Source organism: Dermochelys coriacea, chromosome 6 (genome assembly GCF_009764565.3).
Source record: "Dermochelys coriacea isolate rDerCor1 chromosome 6, rDerCor1.pri.v4, whole genome shotgun sequence".
In the NCBI taxonomy this organism is placed as follows: Eukaryota; Metazoa; Chordata; order Testudines; family Dermochelyidae; genus Dermochelys; species Dermochelys coriacea.
In genome coordinates, this window is record NC_050073.1 from 111784266 (window position 1) to 111800003 (window position 15738).

Here is a 15738-nt window from a genome sequence, read left to right on the forward strand (position 1 = left end):
CAGCTGAGTACATGAATGCTGTGCCCAGCCATCCATAAATTACATACAGGGCAATAACCGCATATCCCTGAATCCCAGTCTTGTCCCCTAGAAATGGGGGTCTTGTACTGTTCAGTACCCACTGCTCATACAAGCTCGTACAAGCTCATAAATAGTCCCATCATTCCAGCAGTGGGTAATGAATATGCACCAGTCCTGTTGACCTAGTAAAGATTTTTTAAACACCTCAATCAAACACAGTGATTTAGATAATGCAATAAAACAAGTTTAACAACTAGAGAAAGATAGATAGATTTTAAGTGATTATAAATGGTAAGCCATAAAAGTCAGCATTGGTTACTAAAGAAATAAAAGGTTAAACACGCAAGCTAATTCCTAAACTTTATCAGACTAATAGGCTTAAAAGCAAAAGGTTTGTCTCACCAGGAGCTGCAATACATTTCACAGGCTGCGTCCCTTTCCAGCCTGGGACCACTCCTTCCCTTATTCAGTTCTTTGAGAGTTGTTGCTGCCATAAGCAGAGAAATGGAAGGAGGAGAGAGGTGTCCTGTGGAGGTCACTGTCCTTTATTTTTATACCCTCCTCCTCTCTCTGAGGATTACCGCCCCACCGGGGTGTAGACAAACAGTCTCTTCTGTATGTCAGATATGCACCGTGGCTGGAAGGAAATGTAAATTTCTTCTTTACGTTTTCCCGTTGCTGAAGAATGGCTGCTTAAGTAAGTGACAACTCACTTGACTTTGTTGGTATCTGTCTGGGGTTGCCAGTGTGTCTTTGCCTCTGAAAAATGGGTTTGTTGGCATTACCCAAGACTACAACATGTTTCAGAAACAATCATATAGCAAAATCTCAATTTTACACGTAGTGTTGTTATACACGTCTTAACAGGACAGTGATGTTCTGCAGATTGAGTTTTCAAAAGATACCTCACATAGCATACTTGGTACAGAATATATCATAATCATATAAAGGGGTGAACATGGGGTACAAGGTGTCATATGGGTACAGGGGGTTTTGTGACAAGACTTTGGTTAAAAAAATGTATAACATTTGTCTCTTTATAGGTGCCTCCAGCATCTCAGGGTGGTCAGAAGTGGGTGTCTAGGTGGGCAAGTCTTGCTGACAGCTACACAGACTCAGGGGTTTGTGATGTTCAACAGCAGGAATTAGTATCTGAGGGCCATACCGGTAAGTACTGTACTGATGCCATCTTCAGGATGCTAGACAGTTTATTTAAAAGTGACATGAAAAGTGTGTATGGGGTGGGGTGGGAGGGAGATGTGCTTATGCTCTTTTTTTGTTGCTTTCTGACGGACCTAGAGAAAGCTTGAAATGCTCTTAAATTTTCTTACAGTTTATTTTCTGTTTTAACTAATGTATTTGGAAAGAAATCTTTCTTTGTTTAGGATTAGCTGCCTCGTCCCTTTAGTTAAGGGTTACGAATGCAGCCAGTGCACATTTGAGTCATCTAAGAAGTCCTCCAACTAGAAAAGTGAAGACCATACTTGACATTCCTGATGTTTCTTAAGGTGGCATAGGGAACAATAACACTTCCGGGGGCAGGATTGGAAATAACCATCCATCAGGAATTGTTTGTACCTCATTTATGAAGCAAAAAGGAAAGATAGAACCTCAATTTTTCCTTTGCAAGTCATTTATAAAAGCAAGCACTGACCAGCCCTCTTTAGCTGTGGTTTTGTTGCACTTCTCCTATGTTCTCAAGCTGTGCTGAGCATATCAGACTATCCTTGGGTTTGGTAGCACTAGGTAGCAGTATTTGAAGTGATTGTAGGGGGCCTGAGGTGTAGAACGAAGTACAAGAGAAGAAAAAACAAAGTGAAGTCTTAGAATCATGTCAGAGATAGGAGCTAAAAAACTAAAAGGGCCCTAAGACCTGATATTGAGAATGGGAGTGGGAGAGAGGAGGAAATGTTGTAATCCAGAAGATAATCATGCCCCCTCTCTCTAGATAAGGAGCCATATGTCCTCTCTCCATCAGCTAAAATGCTGCAGAAAGCAATTACTTTGTTCCAGAGATTATTTCCATAATGTGGCACATTGTACTTGAATTCTCCTGGACAATTGGGTTTTTATCTTACAATGCCAGTCAAGTTACAAGTCATTTATTATTTAAACTAAAAATGATGGAAGATATGAAATACTGAGCTGTGACATGGGGTGAAATAATAAAACTCTTCTAGTAAAGTGTGTCCTTAATAACATGTAGAATATCATTGGCTGCTAATTCCTAAACCGGTTTAAACAGTAGGATTTCTATATGGAGACTTTGATGTGAATACAATCTGCTAAGGTCTGTACTAGTGGAAATCTCTTTAGTGAAGTAAGCTACATCATCTAGCACAGTTCTTACAATGGTGCATCTCTGGTCCAAACATACGGCTACGTGATTGACAGCTTTTCCTTTGGCAGGAAGAAGATATAGTTTCAGGGTCTCTTGTATATTTGTATGGTCTTTTAGATTTATATAACTGTGACAAGAGTGCTACACGGCTGGGATGTTTGATTGTCAAGGTTATTAAATCATATTTAGGACTTGATTCTGCCAGGTGATGATCACTCTGGCCCTGATCAAGCCTGGGACTTAAGCACATGCTTAGCTTTAAGCATATGTATGGGACCTATTGATGTCAGTGCTTAAGATTAAGCACGTACTTAATTGGCTTTCTGGATCTGCGCCTTGCAGTTTCAAGCCCCTGGTGAATAAATGCAGTGTTCTAGTCCAGCATGTAAACAGCATTTAATGGGTGTCTTTTAATCTTTCTTAGAAAGTGGCACAGCTCATAAACTGGGGGAACCAGAGACCATTGTGCCCTCAAGAACAAGAAGGCTTCTTCCCCAGCTCCCACCAAGTGATAAATCTGACAGCCCAACACCCGCAGGTTTAATTTGTCAAGACTCCTATCCTGAAGTATCCAAGAGAAACGTTGTAAAGGAACAGGGTAAAGAAACCTGTGCTGATCCCAGCACCCGATTGTTCATCCAAGAGGACTTGGATCCCGATAGCCTGAGTGATGCCAGCAAGTCTGACGATGGCTTTGGTTTGGGAAAAGGTAAGAAATGCAAAGAAAACAGTAAAATGCCTGAGCAAGAACGGCGAAGGGGGGAAGACTTAAAATCTGAGGTCCGACAGCCGGCAGCTCCAGGGATTTCAAGTATCACAGCTGTAAGTGAGCCAGTATCTACTTCCTTCTACATTGGTGATGAAACTAATGAGGTCGGGGTTCCCTCCAAGCTTTCTCTAAACATGTCTCATTCTCAAGCAGACAAAGAATGCAAAGATCAAGAGTTGGCTGTCAAGTCACCTAGTGCAGCTGCTTCTGGAAAGCCAGTGGTGAAAGACATTAACAGCACTTACGTTAGTGCATCGGGGAAAATGGTTATTTCCCTTCATCAGAGTCTTTCTCAAGAGCAAGAAAACATAGCCACAAAAGAAATATCCTCCTTCATTAGGCAGGAAAGTTTTACCAAAGATAAATCAAGCGGTGTTGTTCCTCAGAATAAACTTCCTCATATTTCAAGTCACCCTCTGCTTAAAGATTTAGATGTTGCACGGTCAAGCCGTATGGACTATAATCAAGATACTCATCTTATCCTTAAAGACACTGAAACTGCATTGGCAGCACTGGAAGCCAAATTACTCTGTCAAAACCACCAGCTGGACCCTTCAGAAACTATTCCCGGGCAGCTAGAAGACTCCTTATCTGGGGACTCTGATGTGGACACGGCAAGCACAGTCAGCTTGGTTAGCGGTAAAAACGTCCCAAGCAGCACACCGAAACGCCAAGTTACGAGCAGCTTGCAGAAAGAGAAATCCTCCTCCACTCCCTCTATCCAGGACCAGTGCAGCCAGCCCAGCGCTCGCGAAAGGCTGTCAGAAAAACGCAGGATGCTTCCGCTCGAGGCGGGAAACAGAGGAGAAACCGCCAAACGTTTCCAAATCAAGCGTAGTGCTGGGGCTCGTGGGTCACTGGATTTTACGGATGACGAAAGAAGCTCTAGTCTTCCTTACATCCCGGTAACTGAAACGGCCTCCTCTGATCACGAGCATTCTGTGTCAAAATCCGTCCCCAGAAGGAAACCCTTTACTCAGGCTGTGAAAGAGGAGCGCAGCAAAGTGACTGCAAACATGCAAAAGATCCAGCAAGTTCTCACCAGGTCCAACAGTTTATCAACCCCCAGACCCACAAGGGCCTCCAAACTCCGTCGCGCCCGGTTGGGAGATGCATCAGATAATGAATGTGCCGACACAGAGAAAACAACCTCCAACCTCGAAGCCACAACTGCGTCTTCTAAACAATCCGCGGAGTCTAAAAAGCTGTCCAGGCTTGACATCCTTGCCATGCCAAGGAAACGGGCAGGTTCGTTTACAGTGCCAAGCGACTCTGAAACTACGCAGCCAAGAACTGGGTTTTCAGGACGCAGTGTGGAGTCGTACTATGCAAATCGGAAGCCACCTGTGTCAGAGGCTAGAACTGCAGCTAGAAAAACTGCAGCTGCTGCTACTACAAAGCAACCTTTCAGTAGAACTCGTTCTAGCAGTGTCAGGTATTCATCCACTTCCAGTAAGTGCTTACGTTTTATGATTCTCCTTAGTTCCACTCTTTTATAATATACAGATTCTCTATGTGGGCTCCAGGTGTAGTTCTCCTAGGAATAACAAAAGTACGGCAGTGTGTGTGCAATGAGGAAGAACAGAGGAAAGGGAACAAGAAACAGGGACAAAGGGAGAGGTGTGCACAAATAAGCATGTTGGAGCAATTCATGAAAAACACAACTTGACACATCAAGGTATAGAAATAGCACGTACACCCAATTTTTTCATACCCAATTGAGATTGTTTGATCAACCAGAAGGATTTCATAAATTGTTAGTGATTTTTGAGTGCCTCAGTTATTGCATGCTCAACCTGAGATGCTTTAATAGGGGATGACTTTCAGAGGGTGGGTATTCAGCACTTTCTAAAAATCAGAGGCCTTTCTGAAGTGTCTTGAGTTGGGCACCCAAAATCACTACTCACATGAAGATCACAAAGATAGAACTTCTTGACTTTCCAGTATCATGTGGAAATTTGCTGCTTGTCTTTGGTTTTGAAGAGCCACAAAACATGCACGTTGGCCCAACAGAGAATTTACAGCTGTGTCAATGATGGTTTGAGGTCAGAGTGATAAATTTGAAGGCATTGGAGAAGGCAAAACAAGGAATAAGCAAGTGAGCAAATAAATTGGAAGCTGCTCTGCTGCTTGCAGCAATTTCAAAACATTGCATGATTGGACAATTGGTGTTGAACTCTGATAGCCCATGGGGGGAAATTGCCTCTGCCCCTTTTTATTGTTTGGCCTGCAGCCTCCAAAATGTGCCATAGTTACTGTAGCTGCATATTTAAATGTCTCATTGAGGAATATGATGCAGATTATTCTGCTGTTTACCTGTACAGAGCCTTGTACTTAAATTAATAGATGGGGAAGATGCATATGACAGATACTGCACAGTAATCAGAGATGGTTCTGAACATCATTTGGTCTGATATCCTGGTTCCTTGGCCTTCGGGGTATGCAGCAAGTCATATCAATTCACTTAGGTTTTTAGAGAAAGAGGGGAATGAAGAGGGTGAGGAATTCTGTGTCTTGCTGAGTTTCACTGGGGCTGTTGGGACCGTGGCTAGTTTCAGCCGATCTGTTTTTTGTAACTTGCGTCAAAGGCCTTTAGGGCTTGTCCTCGCTACCGCGGTAAGTCAACCTAAATTACGCTACTCCAGCTACATGAATAACATAGGTTTCAGAGTAGCAGCCGTGTTAGTCTGTATTCACAAAAAGAAAAGGAGTACTTGTGGCACCTTAGAGATTTTAATTTGTTAGTCTCTAAGGTGCCACAAGTACTCCTTTTCTTTTTATGAATAACATAGCTGGAGTCCACATAGCTTAGGTCGACTTACCCCAGGGTCTTCACTGTGCTGCGTCAACGGGAGATGCTCTCCGGTTGACTTCCCTTACTCTTTTTGGAGAGGTGGACTACCGGGGTCAACCAGAGAGTGCTCTGCCATTGATTTAGTGGGTCTTCATTAGACCCAATAAATCGACCCCTGCTGCATCAATTGCAGCAGCGTGGATCAAGACCAGCCCTTAGAGTGCTAGACAAGTGCCTCTTTTCTATACTTTTATAAATGTTGTGGTATTCAGCTTCCTATTGCATGCTGGAATTGTTATTCACTGCTGTTGTTTTAATTTTGACTTTTTAAATGATCTAATCTTCTTTTATTTTGTTGGGTTTTTTTTACACACTGATATGCAAAGAAATCAGTATAGAGTATGAACAAGCTAAGGGAATATGTACAATATTTCCCTTGTGTTTTCTGAGACGGTGTTCCTATTTAGATTCTCTTGTGTTAGAATATTGACAAATTCAAAGTGCAGGGGATTGGACTAGGTGACCTCTTGAGGTTCCTTCCAGCCTTACATTTCAGAGTTTTCTAAATAGGTTCTTCCCTTGCATTGGACCACAGACTTCGAATGTTAAAACAAATTCATGTCCAGTTCTTTTTCTAAATGAATTGGGTTTTGGCTTCCAGTACTTTGTTACAACACACTAACAATGTTTCTTGTGTAGAATTACAGCAGAGAATTATAATTCTTTCTGTTAAATCGTTTTCTATTAAGATACTAATCTTCTAATTTCTTGATAGAATTCTGGACCTTGCACAAGTTCTACATAGACTGGGGTACTTCAATATGCTTTGTTGTACTGTAGATAGTGTTTGATACGTGTTCCTGCACTAATGAACAAACAGCTAGTACCCCCTTATAAGAGCAAAAAATAAACTTGAATAAGCTTAAATATTTCACTGTGGTATCAAGGCTTTTTTTAACATTATATAGTAACAATTTGAAAGTGATGTACTTTGACACTGGAACCAGAGATTCTGGGTGATGTGAGGACTGGGAGAGAGCAGTGAGGTAGATCCGGCTGCCTTATTCATGGATTTATTAAAATAGTTAGCTAAAAGCCATTACCTCTTTTCATGCCAGTGAAAACATAATCCTACCAATAGAGAAACGGAATAAATACATGGCCATGGGATATGAGATGCCAGGATGTTGTCAGACTATCTTAAGCAATTGCACTGAGATGTCAGGTTATTATCAGAATGCTTTGAAAGCTCTCACCTATGCTGGATTTATGCAGCGTTATGTCATTGGCTTCAGTGGACTTAATTCTGATTTACACTAGCTGAGATGAGTGGTGATCAAGCCCTTAATTTTGAAATGTCCACTGAATGCAAGAGTGACCTCTTGATTCTGAAAGTTGAATGGCTTTTTAGTTGCTATTTTTTTTTTAAACTCCCTCTCAGCTGAATTACGAACAGATTAATTTTTCTGGTAACTTTGTCATGAGCCAAGGCTCTTAGAAAGCTGTAACCAAGCTAGTAATGTGGCTAGGAGTGTTCTGTTCATAGTTAAGGGGTAACTGCATGTCTATAGACAGTTGCTCTCCACATTTTATATGCCAAATGCAATATTTTCATTTGTTTGATACCACCTATGTCCATTACTTTTGTCACTAGCTTTACTTGATTGCCGTGGTTTAGTATTGTGATAACCTTGGTGACACAGTGAAGCTTTTAAGTGTATTCAAGTCATACTTTAGTTTTAAATAAAGTGGCTAATTCTGTCTTTTATAGATTATCATGGCAGAATGTAAGCAGTGAAACCATTAATTATTAAGTAATATAATGGGATATTAAACAAACAAATATTGGGAGCCCAAGTTTCAAATGTAGGCACTGAGTTGGCCTGATGTTGATATGTAGATGCCTAAAAATGGGTATCTAAGTGCTTAAGGACTGGCTTCAGAGCACAGGGAAATGAAGGAAAAGACTCTCATTGACTTTAGGAGACTTTGGAGCAAGCCCTAAGTACTCATTTGAATACTTTCCTGAGGCGTTTGAAATCCTGTTAAAAGGGAATGCAGATTTTCACAAATAAAATGGAGCATGAAAATCTATGCTTCATTCAAACCACCCCCTTTTTAAATTTTTTTATTTTTTACTTCCAGCTCACCCTTAAGATGCTCGGCACACTTGAAAATTGGGCCTTGGGGACTTCTAGGAATCTAACTTGTGTACTACTTATAGATGGGGCTTCTGTGTATGGAAAATCAAGTCTGCCAATAATAATTGTGTATATTTAGTTGAAAACACAGTCAATATGCTTTTCCACTGGAATTTATAACTTCAAATTCGTATCACTTGTGGCAGATCCGTTAAAACAGTGAGCCGTTTTAAAATAAGCTCTACCAAAGTTTCCTTTAACTGAAAAGTTTCAGAGTGGCAGCCGTGTTAGTCTGTATTCGCAAAAGAAAAGGAGTACTTGTGGCACCTTAGAGACTAACAAATTTATTAGAGCATAAGTTTTCGTGAGCTACAGCTCATTTCATCAGCATCCGATGAAGTGAGCTGTAGCTCACGAAAGCTTATGCTCTAATAAATTTGTTAGTCTCTAAGGTGCCACAAGTACTCCTTTTCTTTTAACTGAAAAGATGCACAGAAACTCCCCAGGCCTTTCTTTGTGTTTTGTGGGCTAATTTGTATTACTCCTTGTTTTGCCCACTGTAGTTAGACTTAAATCTCTTCTCTTCTTCTTCATCTGAAACCAATTCATTTTTTATAAGCTTCAAGGCGGAGACAGCAGGGTTCAGATTACACTTCTACTTCGGAGGAGGAGTATGGCTCAAATCACAGCTCCCCTAAACACAAACGCTCCCATGCTTCAACAGCCACACAGACACCTAGGCCGCACGGTTCGGTGCTGAGCCGACAGAAGCACAGGGGAAGAGAAACGGACGACGACGAAGACTACGATGAACCTGACCCCTTCAACTTCATTGCGCAAACAGCTGAGATAGCCGAGATAGCCAGGTGAGCGGGAATCACAGTGCCAAGCCGTTCTAGGAAAGCTGATCTCCTGTGTTAGCTCAGAGTTCAAACCAAACTGGAAGGAGGGAGCATGGGGAGAGAGAATCCAGTATTGTAACAAAGAATGTAGTTAGAAAATAAAGGATACTCTCTAGGGGTACTTGTGAGCTGTGGAGTGACACAGTACAGCCTGTCATGCTGCCAAATATTAGTTACATAGTCCTTTCCTCCTTACTTGGAGGATCCTTGAGTAATATAATGACATGAGCTGGTTGTATGTTTACTCCTTCAACAGAAATTCTATCACTTCTTTTGCTTTATCCATTCATTCTCCCCCTCCCCCAGTTAGACACCGTTCTGGTGTTAGGGCCTGATCCAGCTCCCATTTTCTATTGCCTTCAGTGAGGGCCCATTGTGTTTTGACTGCTTCTCTTCCTGCTTTAGCAGCAAACCTAAAATATATGATTGTCTGTACCCTCCTATTTACTTTAGCAGTCCCATTTACACCCCTGTAACTCCCCAGCTCATAGGGGTTTATAACTAGGTCATAAAACTTCTCTGTGGCCCAGCCTGTGAGTTTATTTTATGTTACTGTTGGTTTAAATGATTGGGCCATATGGAGTCAGGGAGGAAAACACAGGAGTGGTGATAAGGACGACAGTTGCACTGACAGATGTGCTGTGATGAATTGTATCTATGCAGAGGCACATTTGTCTTTAACAAGACTTCATGTGTAAAGGGCAATGGGCATTTGAAGTAGTGATCTGAGGACTGATGGAGCAGAGGGAAGGAAAGGGTGCCCCTGTAGTAAAGGCACTGGACTGAAACCCAAGAGATATGAATCCAGTTACTGGCTTTGCCACCGACTTTGTGTGTGACCTTGACCAAGTCACTTAATCTCACTGTGCCTCAATTCCCCATCCGTAAAATGGGAATAAAACCACCTCATTTCTTCCACCTGTTCTCTTACCTGTCTGTTTAGATTGTAAGTTCTTCGGGAAAGAGTAGAAGCTGGCAGCGTGATTCCCTTTTATTAAAAGACAGTTACCTATTACAGTTAGAGAGCAACAAATACTCTTCCCCTTCCCTGTTACCAGTTGCTGTAGTCAGAGGTGAAAGTAAGCCGGTACGCCCCGATACAGTGTACCGGCAAGAGCCGGTGCACTGTACTGGGGCAGCCCAACTTCCCCAGAGGGCAATTTAAAGGTCCTGGGGCTCCCAGCAGTGGCTGGAGCCCTAGGCCCTTTAAACTGCCTCCAGAGCCCCGCTGCTGGAGCCCTGGGGTAGCAGCTGCAGGGCTCCGGCAGCTATTTAAAGGGCCAGGGCTCCAGCTGCCTCTGCTGTCCCGGTCCTTTAAATAGCCGCTGGAGCCCCGCCTCTTCCCCAGGGCTCTGGCGGCTATTTAAAGGGCCAGGGTGGTAGAAGAGGGGAGCCCCGAGCCCTTTAAATAGCCCCCGGAACCCCGGGCTGCTGCTGCTACCCTGGTGGGGGGGGCACTTACCTTACAGGGTGGGCTGGGGCTGGCTCTGACCCCCGCAACCCCTCCCCTTCCGCCCTAGGCCCCGCCCCTTCTGGGGGCCAGAGCTGGCCCCAGAGTACCGGTAAGTCACTCGACTTGCTTTCACCCCTGGCTGTAGTTGCCTTTGGATTGTCACATGTTTGCACTTCAGAGGTGAGGGAGAGGTGTGAATGGAAGGGGGGGCAGTGCAATTGAGACTGTAAGGTTAAGCAAGCCACAGGGAAATTTCCTTACTAAAATATGTTCTGCACTGTGACAGTATGAAACCCCCTACATCAGCATTTCTCAAACTGGGGTTCGTTGATCCCGAGGGTACTCCAGGGGGTCCGCGGGCCCACTGATCAACTCCTTCCCCTCCCTCCCAGGGATGTTCCCCAGCATGCAGGAAGTGCTGGTATGAATGGGGAGGAGCGGGGACGGTGCGCAATTAGGGGAGGGGGTGGAATGATCAGCCGGCCCCGCTGATCAGGTAGGGTTGCCAATGCTCCCGGTTTCACTGGGAGTCTCCCGGAATTGGGCTCTATCACCTGGAGGCTACTAATGCCGAACCGGGAGATTTTAGGTGCTAAAAGTCCAGTGGGGCTAAGGCTGGCTCCCTGCCTGCCCTGGCTCTGTGCTGCTCCCAGAAGCAGCTGGCACATCCCTGCGGCCCTTGGAGGAGGCAGGGGGTCTCCGTGCGCTGCCCCTGTCCCGAGCGCCAACTCCGCAGCTCCTATTGGCCAGGAACTGAGGCCAATGGGAGCTGCGGGGGTGGTGCCTGTGGGCAGGGGCAGCGTGCAGAGTCCCCCCGCCCCCTCCCGTCTAAGAGCTGCTGCCAGAGGAATGTACCGGTTGCTTTTGGGAGCTGCCAAAGGTAAGTTCCGCCCATCCAGAGCCTGCACCTGTCACATCCTCTCGCACCATAACCCCCAGCCCAGAGCCCACAGCCTGCACCCAAACTCCTTCCCAGAGCCTGCAGCCCTCACCCCCTCCTGTACCCAAACTCCCTCCCAGAGACCTCACCCTGCACTCCCTCCCGCGGGGGGTAGGAAGAGGTGGGGTGAGGGTGGGGCATTGGGGGAAGGGGTGGAGTGGAGGCGGGGCCTGCGGCTGAGCGGCAGAGCCGTCCCTTGGGTAGAGTGAATCGGGGCGACCGCTCTGGGCCCCGCACTTTTGGGGGGCCCGCAAGCTGGTATGATTGGCCAGCGCAGTCGGTCACGGAAGACCTGGTGTAGCAAGTCCCCCAGCCAGAGCCCTGAGCAGCCATGGTCAACAATAGCCCCGCGGTAGCCGCCGGCACTGCCAGCAGCAGCAGGCTGCCCAGAACCAGGCTGGATCCATCCCACCGGCCCAGCCACCGATGCACAGCGGGGGCTCCAAGCTGGCAGGGGCTGATTTGCAGTGGCACTGGAACATTTTTAATAGCGGGGGTGCTGAAAGCTAGCCCCCTCACCCCGTCCACCCCCAAGCTGAGGCCGGGAGAAAAGCCCCAGGCGTGGGACTGGCAGCTTGGACTCCGGGCACACAGGGCCACCATCTGGGACCCCGTGTGCACTGCAGCACCCCCCCCCCCCACAGCCCTAGTTCCCACGCCTATGCCGATTTGTCCCGGGCCCCGCATCCCCCTAGAGACGGCCCTGCTGAGTGTGGGGAGTCCCTGAAAATTTTTAAATCAAAATGGGAGTCCTCGGGTTGCTAAAGTTTGAGAACTGCTGCCATGCACAAAGGTTTACAGCTCTCCCGGAGCCCAGCAACCCCTTGCTCTTTCACCAGCATCATGAGAGCACTTGCTTTCTGGCTGGCTCTCAGCACCTGTTCTTGCCACGGTATCTTAGCAGTTCCCACCATTTGGACACTTTCCAGTGACTACCTAGCAGTTCTACTCCTCCTCCCTTGGTGGGCTGTACATTGCCTGTTTCCAGTATCATGCACTCACCCTGCTACCTACTTTCCAACCGCAAAACTGTCCAGCTAGCTCCCTGTCTCTCTAGCACTTTACCATCTCTCCCACCAGAGTCTCCCATCTCCAGCTAACAACCTGACCTGTCTGCCAGCAGCGACTTATCTGATTTTTGCCCTGCTAATATTTTCCCCCCTTCACACCTGAAAATTAAAAAAATCCGGTTTGAAGTGATTGATTAAGCCTCACAGCACATGTAAGATAGGTAGGTGGGATTGTTCCCTTCCTTTGAAGGCCTGCCGAGGTACGGAGAGGCTGTGATTTACCCCACATTCACACAGCCCGTGGCACATGTGGAATAGAACCTAGGAATCCTCACTCACAGTCCTCTGCTCTAATCACTAAAGCATTGTCCTTTTCTTTCAAAATTTAATCTCAATAAACAGGCTTTGAAGCCACTGATGAGCTCGTGTGCAGTAGGTTCTCTAGCCAGAGTGTCTGTTATATAATGGGTTATTTTGCATGTTTGGAAGAGTCTGGTAATTGGCCCTGTGGGAGTGCATCGGTTTTTAAAGTTGTGTCATGTGTAACACAGCACAGTTGGATAGGAAAGAAATACTAGCTTTCTTGAGTATAAGAATTCTGTAGTGCCTGCCATTCTTTCCATACTTTCAGTTTAAGAAGCCAGCTCTTACCTACAGTCAGTCCATCTTTCCACATTGTCCACAGTATGGATTTCCTAAAGGTTTTTTTCTTTTAATGCATCCGATGAAGTGAGCTGTAGCTCACGAAAGCTTATGCTCTAATAAATTTGTTAGTCTCTAAGGTGCCACAAGTACTCCTTTTCTTTTTTCTTTTACAAATGTTCCAATTTCAAGGTTAAAACCTCCAATCAAAGTAGAAACAATTATTGACTTTGCTTCATAGTAGCTTTCAGAGTAGCAGCCGTGTTAGTCTGTATTCGCAAAAAGAAAAGGAGTACTTGTGGCACCTTAAAGACTAACAAATTTATTAGAGCATAAGCTTTCGTGAGCTACAGCTCACTTCATCCGATGAATCCGATGCAATGAATCCGATGAAGTGAGCTGTAGCTCACGAAAGCAATAAATTCGTTAGTCTTTAAGGTGCCACAAGTACTCCTTTTCTTTTTGCTTCATAGTAGGATTCCCTAAAAGAGAGAGCACTTTAGATTGCAAAAGCTATAAATAAATGGTTACATCAGATTTGTCTAGCATTGCACACTGAGCACTCTGCAGAACTCGGTCAAGTAGTCTGGTTCATAATTGCTGCTCTGATTTTTCCGCTTCTGCTCCTGCTCCAGAATTAACTGGGTGTGGTTTAGAATAGTAAGTGAGAGTTAAAGGCGAAAATTCCACTTGTTTACAAAGAGGATAATAACATAATTGATGCAGTCTGTGACAACTGTATCTGAAACAGACAAGTATAGATGGTGCATGAGACATGCAGATCTAAATATTATTTCATTAGTTCAGCTATACATCTTGTTTCTGAAGAAATCACTTCAAAATATTTTGGTGGCCTCATGGTTTAATAAATAACTTGATTACTCCAGTAAAAAAAAAAAACATTAAAACAATACTAACTGGCTGAGAAACAGCTTTGAAGAAATCACCTCAGCCTTTAAAAAAACTAGACCAAGATTTTTAAAAAGTGACTTGTTGGTTTGGGTACCTGAAATTTTTGGTTTTAACTTGATTCTTTAAAGGGGCTTAGGTATTAGATCCCTTTAAAGTATCTCAATCTGGGCGCTTACTTTTGCAAGCCTTTTCATTTTTGCATCTCACTCGGGTTGGACGGTGAAACTGAACTGGTCAGTTTCACTTTTGCGGTTTTCATACCTAAGAACAATGTTGTTTATCTACCTAGGTTTTTGGACTTTTATTACCACAGTATCCGGGAGACTGAGTTTCCTATGCAGCTAGGGAATGTCAAATTAAAAAAAAAATCATTAACATCTGAAAAGCATCCATGAAACTATTTCTTTTCCTGTTAGGTTTTGTCATTGTCCTTTTTTATGTGTGGTTTTTAAGGGAAAGGAATTTTAAAATTTGAAGTCTAAAGAAAGTTTTTCTTTTTAAAAAAAAAACAACAAAACAAATTTTGTTTCTGGGTTGCCCATATAATATAACATTTCCTGATGTTATGGTAGAGCCATAGAATTAGCCTCTGATTAAAACATCACAATTTTTGAAACCACTCCGGCTCCACTCTAAAGAAAATGGACCAGATTCAACCCTGGTTTATGTGAGCTTCTACCAGTGAAAACCATGGCCCAGGTCCCTGGCAGTGGAAAGGGCAGCAAAAGAGATGGTGGTGCTGATGCAACACGGTTGCAAACTTCCTTTTATCAGAGTTTAGAGGCGTGGGAATCCAGTGTGAGGAGGGAGTGTGATCTGCGGGGGTGCTGATTAAATCAGCACCTTCTCTTAGCAACTCTTGATGGCAGAGTTCCCTGGGACACTCGAAGCAGCAGTGGCTACTCTCTCTCAGGCTGAATCCCACAGGGCTTCTACAGCCTCTGCAGAGAAGTGTAATTCATATAGCTTTAGTGCATCTGGCCCAATAAAGACTCCTTCGTGGCCATGGGACAATGACACTTTAGAGCCCTCCAGCAGGACTGGGGTCCCACCATGCCCACTGCCATAATAGCAGAGAGGGATTAAAGAATAGTTCCAGTCAGGGCTCTTTCTGCTGTCGTATTCAAGGGACTTTTAACAGCCTTTTAAGGATCAGTGTGAGGTTTATTGTCAGAGGCTGTGCGGTCTAATGGATCTGCCTTGTGCTGTGCTGTGTGCTCTAGATTAAGCCAAACCTTGGTGAAAGATGTAGCCATCCTTGCTCGAGAGATTCATGATGTCGCAGGTGATGGGGATTCCCAGAGTTCATCAGGAACCGGGCCAAGCACCTCCCTCAGCTCTGTACCCAACACCCCTGCTTCTACCATATCAGCAAGGGAAGAGGTAAGATTGCTGTTGAGGCAAAAATCTGGGCCACAAAACTGAAGCAAGTGTTCATCTATCCAGCCGTGGCAAGGGGAGGGCTGCAGTGCCAGTCTCCAGTTACTATCAGGAGGGTCGGGGAATGCAGCCAAAGGAACACTGTTTCTTTAGTGCACACAGCTTTTATCTGTGGCCAGTTTACACAGAGGTGGAACCAAGATTTTGCTCATCTTGGTTCAAAGGGAGGAGTCTTCCCTTGCCAGATGGTGGTAGGCTTGCTCAGCCAGGGAGTGAGGAATTAGGTTTCAGAGTAGCAGCCGTGTTAGTCTGTATCTGTAAAATGAAAAGGAGTACTTGTGGCACCTTAGAGACTAACAAATTCATTAGAGCATAAACTTTTGTGAGCTACAGCTCACTTCAGCTGTAGCTCACGAAAGTTTATGCTCTAATA

The 15738-nt window shown here is 44.7% G+C and overlaps 1 protein-coding gene across 2 annotated transcripts in view; it reads left to right on the top strand.

Annotated features, from left to right (window-relative positions):
* Positions 1–15738, top strand: part of CEP170B (centrosomal protein 170B) — a 98387-nt gene that overhangs the window by 59291 nt on the left and 23358 nt on the right. For both annotated transcript variants that reach the window (XM_038404864.2, XM_038404865.2), the window contains exons 11-14: positions 1065–1188; positions 2787–4583; positions 8686–8932; positions 15149–15308. In XM_038404864.2, the coding sequence (XP_038260792.1) occupies positions 1065–1188; positions 2787–4583; positions 8686–8932; positions 15149–15308 (2328 nt within the window). The remainder of the gene's footprint in view (positions 1–1064; positions 1189–2786; positions 4584–8685; positions 8933–15148; positions 15309–15738) is intronic.